The 16,558-nt window shown below is 40.9% G+C and overlaps 1 protein-coding gene across 1 annotated transcript in view; it reads left to right on the forward strand.

Annotated features, from left to right (window-relative positions):
• Prps2 (phosphoribosyl pyrophosphate synthetase 2) overlaps positions 1-16,558 on the forward strand; it is a 28,727-nt gene extending 12,169 nt beyond the window's left edge. The window contains exons 3-7 of the mRNA XM_013032202.1: positions 2,485-2,583; positions 3,330-3,454; positions 12,230-12,403; positions 13,560-13,719; positions 15,632-16,558. Coding sequence (XP_012887656.1) covers positions 2,485-2,583; positions 3,330-3,454; positions 12,230-12,403; positions 13,560-13,719; positions 15,632-15,724 — 651 coding nt within the window. The 3' untranslated portion in view covers positions 15,725-16,558. The remainder of the gene's footprint in view (positions 1-2,484; positions 2,584-3,329; positions 3,455-12,229; positions 12,404-13,559; positions 13,720-15,631) is intronic.

The following is a 16,558-nucleotide window of genomic DNA, read 5'->3' on the forward strand; positions in this document are numbered from 1 at the left end:
GAAGATAGGGATGAAGGACTTTCAGCTTGGGATGTTTCTTTTCTTTTATCAGAACATTTTTAAGGCCATGTTCTTGTTTCAGTGATACAAATATTGCCTCTTTTTCATTTTGTAGGGAACACTAATCTCCACAACCTTGTAATTTTTTTTAAGTCTGAAATGTTCATTTAGCAGGATGGTATTTGAAGCACTGAATTCGACTTGAAAATAAGCAGAGACTTTCTGATGTTTTCAATCTGATTTATAAAACATTTGCCCAGTGTATATTTTGGGAAGACTTAAGCTTATTGTGAGCCACTGTGCCTTCCTGCAGCCCATCTTTTAGGCAGTGGATGCCACCATAGCCTGCCATGAGTTGTGAACTTTTTGGTTTTTTGCCGGTCATGGGGCTTGAACTCTAGGCCTGGGCGCTGTCCCTCAGCTCTTTAGCTCAAGGCTAGTGTTCTATCACTTGAGCCACAGCACCACTTCTGGCTTTTTCTGCTTATGTGGTGCTGAGGAATCCAACCCAGGGCTTCATGCATGCAAGGCAAACACTCTACCACTGAGCCACTTTGCCAACCCTGAGTTGTAAACTTTTGCACTTTCTACACAACCTGGCCTCAAACCACAATCCTCTTACTGCCAACCTCCCATGTAGCTAGGATAACAAGAAAATGTTACTGTGTCCAGCTTTGTGTTGAGAAACACAGTCTCACAACTTTTCTACCCAGGCTGGCCTTGGAACATTTTGCTACCATTCTTAGCCTACCAGGTAGCTGTGGCCTGAGCCACCAATGTGGAGCCTGGGGGAGGAACTGCTCTGAGTAGGCCCCAGCTGAACTGACTAGAGGATTTGAGATATCAAAGCTGAAAAAATGCTGCTGAAAATGGTTTCATAGATCATAACATAGGGGAGGTCAGCAATGAAAACATGAATTATAGTATATAGATACTAGAGCAGATTTTTTAAAAATTAAAGGAAAGAAAAAAGAAACTTTCTCCAAAGTCTGTTTCTAGGAAAACATACTGTTAACATTTTTTTGTTTTGCCAATCCTGGGGCTTGAACTCAGGGCCTAGGCACTGTCCCTGAGATGCTTTTGCTCAAGGCTAGTGCTCTACCACTTGAGGTACAGTGCCACTTCTGGCTTTTTCTGTGTATGTGGTACTGAGGAATTGAACCCAGGGCTTCATGGATGCTAGGCAAGCACTCTACCACTAAGCCACATTCCCAGCCCATTAATATTTTTGGAGAGTTTCTGTATCATCCTTTTCTTTGTATTTTAAAGAGCTATATGTAGGTACATACTTTTAAAGTTGTATATATAATTTTTTTATATATATATAATTTAAAAAACAGAATTAATGTGTTAGAGAAAATAAAACCTGTGGACATTTTGATTTCTTTCCCTTGTGTTTATATGTGTGCATGTGGCTTTAATGGAATCATTGATTTGTTACTATTTTGAATGAAATCTTCTAAGCTTCTATTTCCTTTTCTTTCTGGTGGCTCATGTATAAGAACCCTGTTATTTATAGAAAATGACAGAATTCTTAGATCCCATCTAATGATATCTGTATAGTCTCTGGGATCTTTTTGATGTGGACAGTTTCATTGTTCCCAATTTATGATGTGGAAACTAATGTAATAAAAACTGTTAGGTAACTGTACGAAGGAACATAATGTCAATAAGTGATAATATGTTTATTTCTCTCCATATTAAATTAGCAGCTGCCTGAGCGTGTTCTTTCTTCCACCTGGTTTTTGTTTAATTTGTAATGACATTAGCTTCAGCTATCAGTACACAATGCTTCTTTAATAGCTGGATTCTTTCAGTCCGTGGCTGACTCTGTGATAATGTCTTGTCTTTAGTAAGCCCACGTGTGCCTCTCTGTCCTTCTAGAACAATGCTCCTTGCTTTTGCTGGTTGAAAAAAATCATCTTTAAGGCAAAGCCAGCCAAAGCATGGAAATCTCTATACCCAGTTTTTATCATTTGAACTATATAAATGGCAACATTACATGTACAGTCTACCTGCTTCACTGTTTCTTGGATATTTGTAATCTAGACCAAGTATCAAACACACTGATTCCCATTAGTCTGCATCAACAGTGTGTATTTGATGATGAAAATGGAATGAATACACCTTGTGTTGTGACAATGCATGTCGTTTTCCTGATTCCACTTTGTCTATGCTGTGTATGATTCCTTTTCTCATGTCTTTCTTGGTATGAGGTGGTCTATTCCCTATTTTTTTCAGTTGTGGTGCTTGAACTCTGGGCCTAGGCACTGTCCCTCAGCTCTTCAGCTCAAGACAAGAGCCACAGCACTCTTCTGGTTTTCTGAGTGGTTTATTGGGGAGAAGAGTCTCAAGGCCTTTCCTGCCTGGGCTGGCTTTGAACCATGATCCTCAGATCTCAGCCTCCTGAGTAGCTAGGACTACAGGTGTGAGCCACCATGCCCAGTGGTCTATTGGCTATTATCAAATGTCTGTTTATTTCAGAGCCGTGCTCCAATTTCTGCAAAGCTTGTGGCCAACATGCTCTCGGTTGCTGGAGCTGATCATATCATCACCATGGACTTACATGCCTCTCAGATACAGGTACCAGCCATTTCTTTCTGACAATAGTTAGGTCCTAATGCTCTGTCAACTTAAATCATTTTAAAAGGAGGTAGCATGAAGTTTTTGTCTTCACTAAACTAGGAATGGATGTTGATACCCCCTGTCTCACACCACTTATCCTCCAGTCCATTTTAGAAGATTAGATACTAGAGACTATACGATTCTTGGTACTAGAGACTATATGATTCTACTAAAACTTATGGAAAATGATTAGAATGATAGAGGTTTAATGCACTTTTTCTTTTGGATTTGTCTACCTGGGCTGGCTTCAAATTGTCATCTCAGCCTCCTGAGAGGCTAGGATTATAGGCATGAGCAGCAGTACTCAGCCATATTTAAAATCTCTTTACAATTTGGTGTGTTTGCCTCTAAAACAGACCATATTAACGGTGCCTGCTTCATTAATTATAATGAATATAAACATTTGGTTTGTAATAGGCATGAAAACCAACAACCCTCTTTCCCCACTGCCTTTGTAGAGCTGTTTTCTCCCCAAAGACCAGGCCATCATGAGTGATGACAGTAATGATAGACTACCTAAAGACCAAATGGAATGAAAGGTGCCCAGCTATCTGTCTTGATTTAATTCTGTGAAAATGTACAAAAGAGGAGAGTATTGTGTGCAGGCTTCTTTTGAATACAGTAATTCATGTTACTTAGTGAAAGTAAGCATCTTTTTGAAAAAAGCGAAGCCTTGTAATTATGACCCACTTTGCTTCCCTTAGGGATTCTTTGATATTCCTGTGGATAATTTATATGCGGAACCAGCAGTCCTGCAGTGGATTCGGGAGAATATATCCGAGTGGAGGAACTGTATCATTGTTTCCCCCGATGCAGGGGGAGCCAAAAGGTATTATGCAAGCTACACTCTGCAGACTTTTATTTTTTCCCCCTCTGAGTTTTCCTTTCTGTATTTCCTATGTATTAGACAAGAAATCATGCTTTTCTCTTCTATTGTCTTTTCTCCCTCCCTCCGTCCTTCCTTCCTTCCTTCCTTCCTTCTTTTTTTCCTTTGACACTCCAGACCCTCACACATGTTAAGTAAGTACTCTACTACTGAGCTAACCTCCAACCTCAGGGAAATTGCTTTAAATCACCTAATACTTTAAGCAGAGTATGGTGGTGCCCGTTATCATCTCAGAGCTTAGGAAATGAAAGCCGAAGCTTCACAAGTTTGAGGTCAGCCTGGACTGTGTAGTGAGACCCTGCCTCAAAAAAATGCTAACACTATTTTGCAAATGAGCAAGTAAGTAGACCAGAGGCTTCACTTTTAGATGGAAACCTACTCTTTGTCAACATTTTATCATTCATAGTAGTAACCCCCCCCACACACACTGTGTATTTATATTTATAATCATCAGATAAAAGTAATGAGCTTAATGAGAAAATGTTTTTCATTAATAATACAATTTATTGGTCCAGTTAATTAATGCTAGCTATTATAACAACTTCAAAATGTTAGCCACAATAGAATAGAATTTGATAAAAAGGAATCTGTGTGTGTAGAACACCAAGAAATAGAAATATCTAAAGTCAAGAAATAAAGAAGGGCTGAAAAATGTGCTCTGATGGCCTGGGGGAAGGGAATTCAAATCCAGAAAGTTGTTGGCAGCTTGGGCTTCAGGAAGATAGAGGCTAAAAGCCATGCCTCTAGCCAGCTGGCTGAACTTTTGATGGGGAGATAAAAAAAATAGTCACCCATGAGAAATCAAACCATGAGCATGTGCTGTGGGCAGCTGTGTGGGGAATATACAGTCTTCCCTGGGGCACACAGTCCCTGGACTGTGAAAATTAATGTGAGAATTGGTCCCACACTGTTGAGTCACTGCGGAGGAAGACTTCCACAGCCCTCCCTGCTGAACATGACTGAGTGCCTGATGAGCCAGCAAGCCCAGAGGGCCTAGTCTACCTGGACCCAGTGTGTACAGACAAGGTGGCATTTAGCCAGCCAATACTTTAGGATGAGAAGCCAAGTCCTAGTGTGTCAAATGAGCATATCTGAAAGACAACTAAAAACAAAGAGAGCCAGAAACTGACATGATACAAACAGCTCTGTAATGCAGCCATGCTGGCTCACCTAGGAAAGTGGTCCTGATAGCAAATCTACAAGGCTTACAGAGACCCAAGGAGTCTTTCATCCTGTGCCAGTAGAGCACAGGATGTTGAGAATCCAAGCCCAGAATAATGATCGGATACATAACACCTCCCCCAAGCCAAGGCTGGTAACTCAGAACCTTGCAGAAGTTGGTAGCTGTGACTGGGGAAGAAAATGAAAGTGGGATTGTGGCTTACTGCCCAGGTGGCAGCCATCATACAAAAAGGAGAGATAAGATAGATCACTAGCCACTAGCTTAGTGCTAAAGGAGAGAAGTTCATAAATGTGTGTTATTGATGTGCAGCGGGAGTTGGGAGAGACTATCAACTTGAATGACATTCTTGAAACGCAGAAGCTGTGAGGTATAGCACAGTGGGAGAGCATTTGCTTAGCAGGTGCAACGACCTTGAGTTCAATCCCATGAACCACCCAAAGATATGTGCATAAAAAGCATATATAGAAGCCTATCCCTTATTTGTATCCTCATCCACCTGGAGCCAAGATAGGAACCTAGAATCACAATTAAAAGCTTAGGAGTGACCCAGGTGCTGGAAGTTCATGCCTGTAATCCCCACTACTCAAGAAGATCGTGGTCCAAAGAGAGCTTGGGTAGGAAATGAATTTCTTATCTCCAATTAAGCTGACAAAACCTTGAAATGGAGGTATGGTTCAAGTAGTAGAATGCCAGCCTTGAGCAAACTATAAGATGAAAGGGGGGGAGGGAAGGAAGGAAGAGGGGGAGGAAGGGAGGGAGGGAGGGAGGGAGGGAGAAAAGCCAAGCAAGAGCACTTAAGGCCCTGAGTTCAAGTCCCAGTAATGGCAAAAAATAAAGTGTAAGAGTGTCCAGAAAGCAGTCACAGTGGCCATGCAAGGAAATTTTGGTTCAGATTCTGGGAAGAGCATAGTTGTATTCAGCTGCCATCCAATGGCTGCTCAGGTTCCTATCACAGACAAGGAGAAAGAAATGGGCCTTACAGCTGGTAATGAGCCTCTGGCAGCTGTAGGAAGTGGCTGTGCACAGGAAGGAAACACAAATATATAAAAGCAGCAGACAGCTTGCAAAGGCCTAGACAGGCAGAGGTGGAGGAGAGATACTTATTACACAGGCTTGCCATTAGCTACCACAGAGAAAGCAGTTGAGTCATGCCAAGTTGTCATCTGCTTCAGAATGTGAGCTGCTTTATAGAGTCATTTCCACTGGAAATGCTTGCAATTGACATAGGAAACTTACTGAAGTCACATGGTAGAATATGTATTGGAATATAGCAAATTTGCTGATTCAAGGCAAAGACGTTGGCTAAGGGGTCTAGGAGCATTAGATGCCCTTGGCGTATAACAACAATATGTCACCTTGTGATCCAGGAACCTACAGTTCCCTCATTGAAATATTCAGTGGGATTTTTCATAGTATTTTCACAGATTTATGAAGCCATTACCATTTTGAACAACTGAACATTTGATCACACTAAAAGGAAACAAACCCTGTGCCCATGAGCGCTGTTCCTGTACCTCCTGCCCCAGCCTCTGGTTGTACTTAACTCTTTCTGTCTTTATGCAGTTGTATTTCCAGAATTTTCCCTATCCATTTTTTAAAATTTGAAAATGTAACTTCAATAGAGGTTAAGCACAGAGAATAATAACAGACTTTTTTGTGTCTTTTCCTATCCCAGCCCTATTTTTATATATATGGCCAAAAAGTAACCATGCATGCTGTTTGCCAAAATTGAAACAGTATTAAAGGTGACTAACCTCTCTTTGTTCTCTCCCATGGTAGTGTTCCCAAATACAAGTGGGAATTTTTCTATTTATACTTCTTCACTGAGCTTTTTTTTTAAAAAAAAAAAAGCATACTTGCTCTATAGTACCAATAATTCCAGTTATGTATCAGATTGGCTTGATCGATTTTGATAGCTATGTGTGTATATGTCATAACTCCTATGGTCAGTTTCCTTCAACCCACTTACAGCTATTGCAACTTGTACAGTCCTGCAACAATATACTTGCAGGACTTACTTTCTTTACTTTCTTTAATACTCAGGAGGCTGAGATCTGAGGACCACAGTTCAAAGCCAGCCCAGGCAGTAAACTCTGAGTCTCTTATCTCCAAATAACCATCAAAAAGAAAAAGGAAGCCGAAAGTAGAGCTGTGGCTCAAGTGGTAGGGTGCCCCTTGAGCAGAAAAAGCTGAGGGACAGCGTTCAGGCCCTGAGTTCAAGCTCCAGCACTGATGTGTGCGCACACATGTGCACACACGCACGCGTGTGCACACACACACGTTTCCCCTTTTCTCTATTGATGTGAAACACCTTTTATTATATACTTTATTTTTCTGTGTACTTACTAAGTCCTGCTTTGGGGCAAATATAGAGTAAATGGCCAGGTTTGAGATGGTATTTTACTCAGACATATTCAGTGCAGTCCTGCTCAGCCACTCTGATTCTTTGGCCAGGAAAGGCCAACATTTTATGACCTACATTTAGGAATCTTTGTTACCTCCTTTCTCCAAATGCCCGCTATATGTCATTATCCTCCTTATGTTCTAGAGCAGTTTGTTCTCCAACTAACAGTCCCATCCAACTAACAGCCTCAAAATTAGTATATGATACATGCAGTGGACATTACCATTACCACCTTTGCTTAATTCAGTCATGTTCACCCAAGAAAATAAGTATTTGAGAAATCAGGCCTGGTTGCTTTAGAAAAAAGCATGGAAATGTGATTCATTGTGGGTAAAACTTAACATTGCCACAGGAGGTCACTCTTGAGTAGTCTTTGATACTGGATTTGGGTTGAAAGGAAAAGTCCTACCATTGTTAAGATAAATGCAACCTAAAAGTGATATGGGAAATGGATGAAACCACGTGATTTGGATTTATCTTTCTTTTCTGATCATGGCATCTTTGGATGTGGTCTACATAAAAACATTTAGAAAATTAGTCAACATGTAATACCTTCTATCTTTACCAGTGAAACCAGTACGTATAATTTAGTATATTACATATCTGTCTCTCCTGGTCATGCTTACATACACATGAACACAGACACACACCACACACACATACACACACACACACACACACACACACACACACACACACACCAGAAAAATGTAAATATATTGTTATCTATCTATCTGATTTTTCTTCTAGCTCTTTCCACCTAAGATTTCAATATGATATGTTTAACATATCAGGAACATGTATTATGTACTCATTGTATACATGGGAAAAAAAGAGTTCATTGTAGCTTTTACAAGGAATGATAATGGTCCAGCATCCCAGGGGGCTTTTGGCAGGGATCTTAGGCTACTTTATCATGAACTATAGAGCTGACCTTTTTTCCAGACAGGCTTCCATGCCTTCCTGGCTATCTTTAGGTAACCATCTTGTGAGGACAGAAGTCACCTAGTAGAGAGGAAAATCAGGCTGAGCCTAGGCTTCACAGGCTTAGAGCTCTAGGTGCAAATGGCAATGTTTTCCCACACAAAACCATGGACCAGGGCCTTTCTGCTCCCTATCAAATAACCAAAAAACCAAAATTATTGTGTATTTCCATTTTGCACAAGGTGTTCGGGTACCTTGTATTGGGAGAAACACCAGCCTATATTCTGATAAATGAGTTTTACTTAATTCATTTCAAGTGGCTTGGCTCGTGAAATTGGCATGTACAGTAGTATATATTTGGAGGTGATTATGGGGCAAGGGTTTTGTCTGCCTTCAAATTACATTTTTCTTCTCTCCATTAAATCCTTAAGTGAGGAAAGTTGGCAGGTTGGTTTTAGAAATGAAGGCTGTCTGCTCAGGTTACTGTGGGTTTGGTTGCTATGTGAGGATGATGTTTTCAAAGGAAAACAAACATAGACTTCATTATAGTAACACTTTTCCTTTTCCTTCCAAAGACATTAGAAAAAAATCTAAAATTGGTATCTTATGACTAACAGTCTCTACTTTATTGGGAAGTTTTTTCCTTTTTCTGCTATGACTACTGACCTATTTGGATTTGTAAGCACCACCTCAAGTGCTTTCAAACTGTTTATGTAGTACAGCTTTTGTTTCTTCTTCACAGATTAGAATTTATTTTGCAGAGTTGTCCATGTATTGATCAGTCCTTTTGCTCAGCTTTTCTTGGATCTGAAGACTGATGTCTTTGGGTGATGACTGATGTCTCAGTCATTGTCTCTTTGAGTGTTGTCTCTATAGTCCTTTACCTATTGAGTAAGAAATGTCTGATTATTTTCTATTTCTCAAACTTTTTCTTTGTTTTTATTACTTTGCCTGGATAGTCTTTGTCATCTTTTTTATTCTTATCTAAGCGTATAATTTATTTCTTTATAGGTTCATGCCTATAATCCTAGCTACTCAGGAGGCTGAGATCTGAGGATTGAAGTTCAAAGCCAACCAGGGCAGAAAAGTTCCCATGAGACTCTTATCTCCAGTTAACCACCAGAACACTGGGAGTGGAACTGTGGCTCAAATTGGTAGCATGCTAGCCTTGAGCAAAAGAGCTCAGGGACAGGGCCCATGGGGGCCCTGAGTTCAAGTCCCACAACCAACAAAAACAACAACAACAATAACAAAACAAAGCAATAACTTTATGTTGCCTTTCAACTAATGCTAGTATGTCATAGTAGCATCTTATGATTTGGCTACAGATGTTTCTCCTGACTTGGTTTGTAACTATTCTGTGAATCTCTTATTTTCCTTAGACATTTCTCCTCTTTCCAAGAGTATTTGCTTTTATTGTTGCCAACTACCTTGTAGCATCACCCTCAAACTTTCCACAGTTTCACTTCAAATTAAACACTCAGACTGAGGAGATGGGGCTCCTCCATTAAATAAGCTCTTCAGGGTTTTCATAGTATTCAAAATAGGAATTTGGACAGCCTTTAGTCATACATATATATTTTTTTTTGGTTGGTCATGGGGCTTGAACCGGATAGCCTGTAGGAAGCATCAAGATATGGTTTTGAATTCTGCAAAGAACTAACCTTCTTCACTCAGCATTGAGTCAGAGACAGTGATCATTCTTCCTAGGCAGCAGGTTTGTTTTTCACTCCTTCCAACTCTGATGGAAGGCCCTCTAGTGGCCTTGTGCTATGTCAGGGTTTCTTGTTTACACCCTCCATTCAGTCTGGCTCCAGACTTGATCTCTCATCCCTTGTCAGCAAAACTGAACCCTGATTATTAGGACTTCAGAGAAGCCCTCAGAGCAAGCACACTGCTGTCTGCTGGCTTCTCAGGGTGACCTACTTCTGCCTTCGCTCCCACTGATGATTTCTGCTGCCATCTCTGCTTGGCAATGGATTTGTAAAAGTAGTTGCCTTGGATTTCAGTGTCATCTAGCATTGTAGTTGTTTCACTGGCAAAGGAAATCAGGCTGCCTAGTTAACAAGAGTGTAGTCTAGAACTCCAAAAGTCATCTGGGTCTAGGGATGTAGCCATGTCGAGTAAGAGTAGCCTTCCCTTACACCTACCTCATTTATCTATCGGTTGCTTGAGATAGAAGTCAGCCTTGGTAATTCTAACGTAGAGGGTTATTAAGGCTTGGGACTGGTTGCTACATTCTTTTGCAGCATTGAAAAGAGGCTAGCTTGAAGATATAGGCTGAGTTCCAAAGGTTTCAGCATTCTACTGTAATGTAAATGCCCAAAACTTAAAAAAAAAAGAGACTCAGATGTGTGTGTGCTAATGTTTGCAACAGCAATGTTCCCCTTATCCAAATTACAGAGATCAACCCAGGTATCCAACCACAGACGAGTAGGTAAATTAATGTGCTATGTCCATTCAATGGACGATTACTCAGCCATAAAAAAAAATCAAGTACCAATATATGCTACAACATGGATGAAACGTGTAAAGAAGCCAGAGTGAGAAGGCCGCATATATAGTATAATTGCATTTATATGAGAAATGAGAAATGTAGACCAGTTAAAAATATAGAGATAGTGTTTGACGAGGCCTGCCAGTCAAGGAATGGGGATTGACTGCTGGATAGTATGGAAATTTTCCTTCTGGCACTAGATAGAGGTAACAGCTGTATTCATCGTGAATGTACTTAGTGCCATTAAATGTATACTACTTTAAGTAGTTTAAGAGATTATCTAAGCTGGGCCCCAGTGGCTCACACCTGTAATCCTAAAGAGGCTTGAGGATCTCAATTGGAAGCCAGCACAAGCAGGAAAGACTATGAGACTCTTATTTCCCGTTAACCACCAGAAAGCCAGAAGTAGAGACGAGGCTCAAATGGTAGAACACCAGCCAAAACAAACAAACAACCCCAAAACAAAAAAGCCAAGTGAGAGTGTGCAAGGCACTGAGTTCAAGCCCCCATACCAACACACATTAGGATTTTACCAGTTTTCAAAACTGCTATGTTTGAAGTACTTAAGATTAGGACAGGTACGGCTTCATGCTGCCATGCCAGGCTTGATCCTGGCACAGTCCAACTCTACTCTTCGTTGTCATCAGAGGATGACACAGTGACTGGCATATTTTATGCCAAGAGTAGGGCTTGAACTCAGGGCCTTGTGCTCTTGCTTAGCTGTTTTGCTTAAGCCTGGCTTAAGGCTGGTAGAGTTACCATGTGAACCATACCTCCAATTTTGGGCAAAGGAAACAGACTCAGAGTTTTCATTCTCCTTGAGCCTCTAGTTCAATGGAGCTCCTTCTTACATGCTTACTTATGACATGACATCCTTAACTGGAACTTTTGTCCCAATCATCTGTTCCACAAAGCAGCCCAGTGGTAGGTACTGTGTAACTTGCTTTCAGTTGTACCTATGATTTTTAAAAAATATCCCAAATACAAATAAATCAAATGTCAACATCTTATCTAGCAGCTTTATCCATTATAAAGACAGTCTGTCACCTACCACCTTTCTAATAATGGCTCACTTAGTGTGGGCCCCTGATCATGCCTGGCTTATAATACGTGAATTCTAATTCTTTTTATTATCTTAAGTGCTATTTTTTTTGTTACATTCCTAAACTACTTTTTTGTGCTGGTCCTGGGGCTTCAACTCAGGGCTTGGGTGCTGTCCCTGAGGGTTTTTTTTTGCCCAAGGCTAGTGCTCTACTACTTGAGTCACAGCGCCACTTCTGGCTCTTTGGTGGTTTTCCTGTCTGGGCTGGTTTCAAACTGTGTTCCTCAGAACTGAGCCTCCTGAGTAGTTCAGATGACAGATGTGAGCCATCTGGGCTTGGCTTTTAGACTTCCTTTTTTTGTTTGTTTGTTTTTTCCTGGTCTTGGGGCCTGAACTTGGGCCTGGGTGCTGTCCCTCAGCTCTTCAGCTCAAGGCTACTGCTCTACCACTTGAGCCACAGCGCCACTTCCAGCTTTTTCTGCTTCTGTGGTGCTGAGGAATCCAACCCAGGGCCTCATGCATGCAAGGCAAGCACTCTACCACTGAGCCACCTTCCCAGCCCATTGTTTTGGCAGTGCTGGGGATGGAGCCCAGGACCTCAAGCATGCTAGCTATTCTCCAGACCCTTAAAGACCTGTTTTAACATGCTCATTTGCATCTGTCCTCAGGGTCACTTCTATTGCTGACAGGCTGAATGTGGAATTTGCTCTGATCCACAAAGAGAGGAAGAAAGCAAATGAAGTGGACCGGATGGTTCTGGTGGGTGACGTGAAGGACCGCGTGGCCATTCTGGTGGATGACATGGCTGATACGTGTGGCACCATCTGCCATGCTGCAGATAAGTATGTGAGATGGTTCAGGAAAGCATGTCCTTAAGAAAGACAAAGTATCCGTTTTTCAAAATCAGGCTTGCTTTCCCTAATTCTTCTAGATGCATTTATTTTTGGCATTCTTTTCATGGTAGGAAAGGAACCATTGGCCTTTTCATTTTCCAAATTGGACTTCCAGTATATTTTTCAAACAGTCAAAGGAAGTACTGTTCCAGAAACTGAGCCCAGAAGGGAAGACAGTCTGGGGGTGGAGTGTTGCTGGGCCCCTTGCTTCTTATGGCTTAGCCTTTGCCCATGTGGCTTTCCAGATGCTAGAAAGATCTGACATCCTTGGTAGGAGCCTCCCTGAGCCACACACAGCTAAGGAGCCCTTCCAGATATGGCCATTCCCATTTGAGATGCACCAGATATCTCCTAATAAACTTTCTATGTAGATCACACATCAAAATGACCTATTTTGGTTCTATTTGCTTAGCCAGTAGTTTACAAACTGGGGCACAGTTTTGCTCTGCAGGTGACATCTGGCAATGTTTACAGACATCTTTGGTCATCACAACAAGAGGGGAGGAGTATTGCTGGTAGGTGGAAGCCAGGGATGCTGCTAATTTTTCCTATAATGCACAGAACAACTCCAGACTAAAGAACTGTCTGAGCCCAAATGCTAACGTTGATAATTCCTGATTTAGTAGAGTAGTATTTTTTTTACACAGGCCTTAAAAGTTCCTGGTTTGGCTAATAAATATAAGTGGAATTTGTCTCATCTTCTTCATAGAATTTACTTTTTACTTTCAACACTGATACTCAAGGCGAGTATTTCAAAAATATTTATATAGACTTAATTTTCATGTGCATGCTGGGATGGGTGCTTGAACTCAGGACTTCACTCTCACTTGACTTTTTTACCCCCTAGGCTAGTTCTCTACCACTTGAAACATGCCTGGACTTCTAGCTTCTTGCTGGTTAATTGGTGATAAGAGTCTTGAGGATTTGTCTCTCAGATCTCAGCTTTCTAAGGAGACAATCTGATAAGCTGTTTGTTTTTGACAGGGCTTCATTATGTAGCTCAGACTGCCCTCACACTCAAGATCTTCCGTTCTTATTCTCCCCAGTGGTGACATCACGGCCGTGTGTTTCCATACCTGGTTAATTTTTATCTTCTATTTTATAGGCTACTCTCAGCCGGAGCCACCAAAGTTTATGCGATTCTTACCCATGGGATTTTCTCTGGGCCAGCCATTTCCAGAATTAATAATGCTGCCTTTGAAGCTGTTGTTGTCACCAACACAATCCCACAAGAAGACAAGATGAAACACTGCTCCAAGATTCAGGTACTATCTATACCCCAGGGAGAACCAAGCTGCAAGGCACCTATTTCACATCCCTACAAGCAAAATCCAGCATCCAGCTTTCTGTGTGTGTGCTGGCTAAGGCTGCAGTGTCTCATCACCACAGGAATCCTATCAGGTCCCTGAGAAGTGCCAGGATCAGTAGAGGGCAATGTTTACTAGTTAGAAAAGGTAAACTAATAAAATCACAGTGGAAAGACAGTAAGAAATAAGTGTACCCAGATTAAGCATGGAATTTCTCTATGACCCAGTAATGCCCTTCTAGGTGTGTTCCCTCCAACAAAAAATTTGGAAACATGCTAAAACAAAAACTTACACACAACTAACTGTAGCAATAGCAATCATAATAGCCCAAAGTAGTAACACCCAAATGTCCATCAGTGTATGCATAGTTAACCAAAGTGTGGTCTATTGTTATACTGGGGTCATAGTCAGATTTTAAGAAGAAAGGAGGGCTTAGAAGGTGGCTCTGTGGTAGAGTGCTTGCCTTGCATGCCTGAGGCCCTGGGTTCTATTCCTCAGCACCACATAAGCAAAAAGAAAAAAAGCCAGAAGTGGCACTGTGGCTCAAGTGGTAGAGTGCTAGCCTTGAGCTGAGGGACAGCGCCCAAGCCCAGAGTTCAGGCCCCACGACCGGACCCCACCCCCCAAAAAAAGAAGAAAGGAATCCTGACATATGCTACAATATGGGTAAATCTTGAAAACATGCTAAGTGAAATATGCCAATCACAGAAACAGGAATATTATATGATTGGATTTGAATGAATTACATAGATTAGGAGTAGATGGAGAGCAAAAGCATAATTGTGGTTACCAGTGAACAGACGAGGGAGGAATGGGGAGTTCATGTTGAAAGAATATACAGTTTTTATTTGGGATGATAAAAAATGTTTTGGAAATAAGTGATGGTGATATTTACACAACATTGGGCATGTAATTAATACTATTCAATTATATGCTTCCAAGTGGTTTAAGATGGCAAGTTTTAGGTTTTCTCTCTATATTAGCACAACTTAAAATAGGAGGGTAGTGTACTGAGGATCTCCAGAACTCCACTCATTCATACTCCTCCCACCTGGGTTCTCACAGACCACCAGAGAGAGAGTGCTGACCACCTGACACCAACTGGCCTGAAGAAGAGTTTTGCCTCAATGTTTCAGTGAACCGTGGCCAGTCATTTCATTCCCAAGCCTTAGTTCCCCTAGTAGAGCAGGCAAGTGGGACACGGTGACCCTCTAATGGATTTGTATCCATTAGAGAAAGGAGCTAAGTTCAAAAATGGTTAAGCTAGTGGTTCCTTTTGAGTGATGAACAATATTTTAGCTTGAGAGATGATGAACTATGGCCCAGAGGCCAAATCTACCATCTATACTTATAAACAGTTTTATTGGTACACAGGCACAGCCATTCATTCATATGTGCCTGTGACTGCTTTCTGCTGCAGTGGGGAAGTTGAACATCTGTAAGTAACATCACACCTACAAAGCCAACAAGGTTGACTTTCTGAAAGAGCACTTTGATGATCCCTGGATTAGATGATCACAAATGTGATCTTAAATGGATATAGTAGTTGACTTTTCTGAAATAATGAGAGAGCAATAAACAACCTTCTAATGCCCAGGTAGACTGTCCCAAGGAAAGTATGTCTCCCATTCACAGTAGCACTGAAAGACTTCAGGCATCTGAACCCAAAAACCTTCCTCTGGAACCCATATGGTTTTAGCAGGTTTTGATGGGAAGTTAGACCCCTAATCTCTCTGTTCTCCCTAGAGACACAGGGATGGCAGGTTTGACAGTTATTCATGTTGAATAAGTCATTCTCAGTCTTTCTTGTTTTTCAGTCTTTAAGACAGTAGAACTAACATTTCTCTACTGTTTTCTCTTTGGCATTCAGGTGATTGACATTTCGATGATTCTGGCCGAGGCCATCCGAAGGACACACAATGGGGAGTCTGTGTCTTACCTGTTCAGTCATGTCCCACTGTAAATGCAGAATTTGAAATGTGAGCAGGTCTATTTGGACTACTCACTCATCTGTTTGCTTTTTTTTTTTTAGCATTAGGACTCTGTAATGATAGCATATCACTGGCAGAAAGCATCAGATCTTTGTATACTCTTAGAGTCATTGTTTCCCCTTTGAAAGCTCAAGACTGGTTCTTTCTCATTTTTGGGGGGGTAAAGGTATTGGTTATTTTGATCTTCAAGTGAATTGTCTTAAATGAGAAGTGTATTTTATTACTTTGACTTGCTTAGATAAGTGATTTTCTCCTTTGTTCTTTTAGTACTTTGAGGCAACAACTCCCAAGTCTAAAATTCCGTTATGGAAATTCCTAGTTTATATATTTTGAGGTTGCCAGTTGTAACTTCAAATTAAAGCCTCTTGTGTAAATATATAATGATAAGAATGCCTGGGGAAATTTGGGTGAAACCCTGTAAATCCCTTTAGTTGAGAGTGAACTTTAGACAAGGAATAATATTATAGATTTTAATTTTTTTCTTTTTTAAAAAAGTAGCAATTGAGTTTCAAATAAGGAATTATGAATATTGTACTTAATTTGGACCAAATTTTATTTAGTGTACAATGAACGCTAACCTATTTTCTAGCAGAGAGTAGATATATCAAAGACATTGGAGCTCTGCATCATTTTTATTTCCATTTTTAAGATGAGTCATGACTATCACTTACTTGAAACATCCTGCCCTAAAAAAAATTGTTCCATAATTGCTGTGATTTAGAAACCATTTTGAGGTGGGGCACTGGTGGTTTATGCCTGTCATCCTAGCTACTCAGGATGCTGACATGTAATTATTATGGTTTGAA

Source organism: Dipodomys ordii, unplaced genomic scaffold, assembly GCF_000151885.1.
Source record: "Dipodomys ordii isolate 6190 unplaced genomic scaffold, Dord_2.0 Scaffold150, whole genome shotgun sequence".
Lineage (NCBI taxonomy): Eukaryota > Metazoa > Chordata > Mammalia > Rodentia > Heteromyidae > Dipodomys > Dipodomys ordii.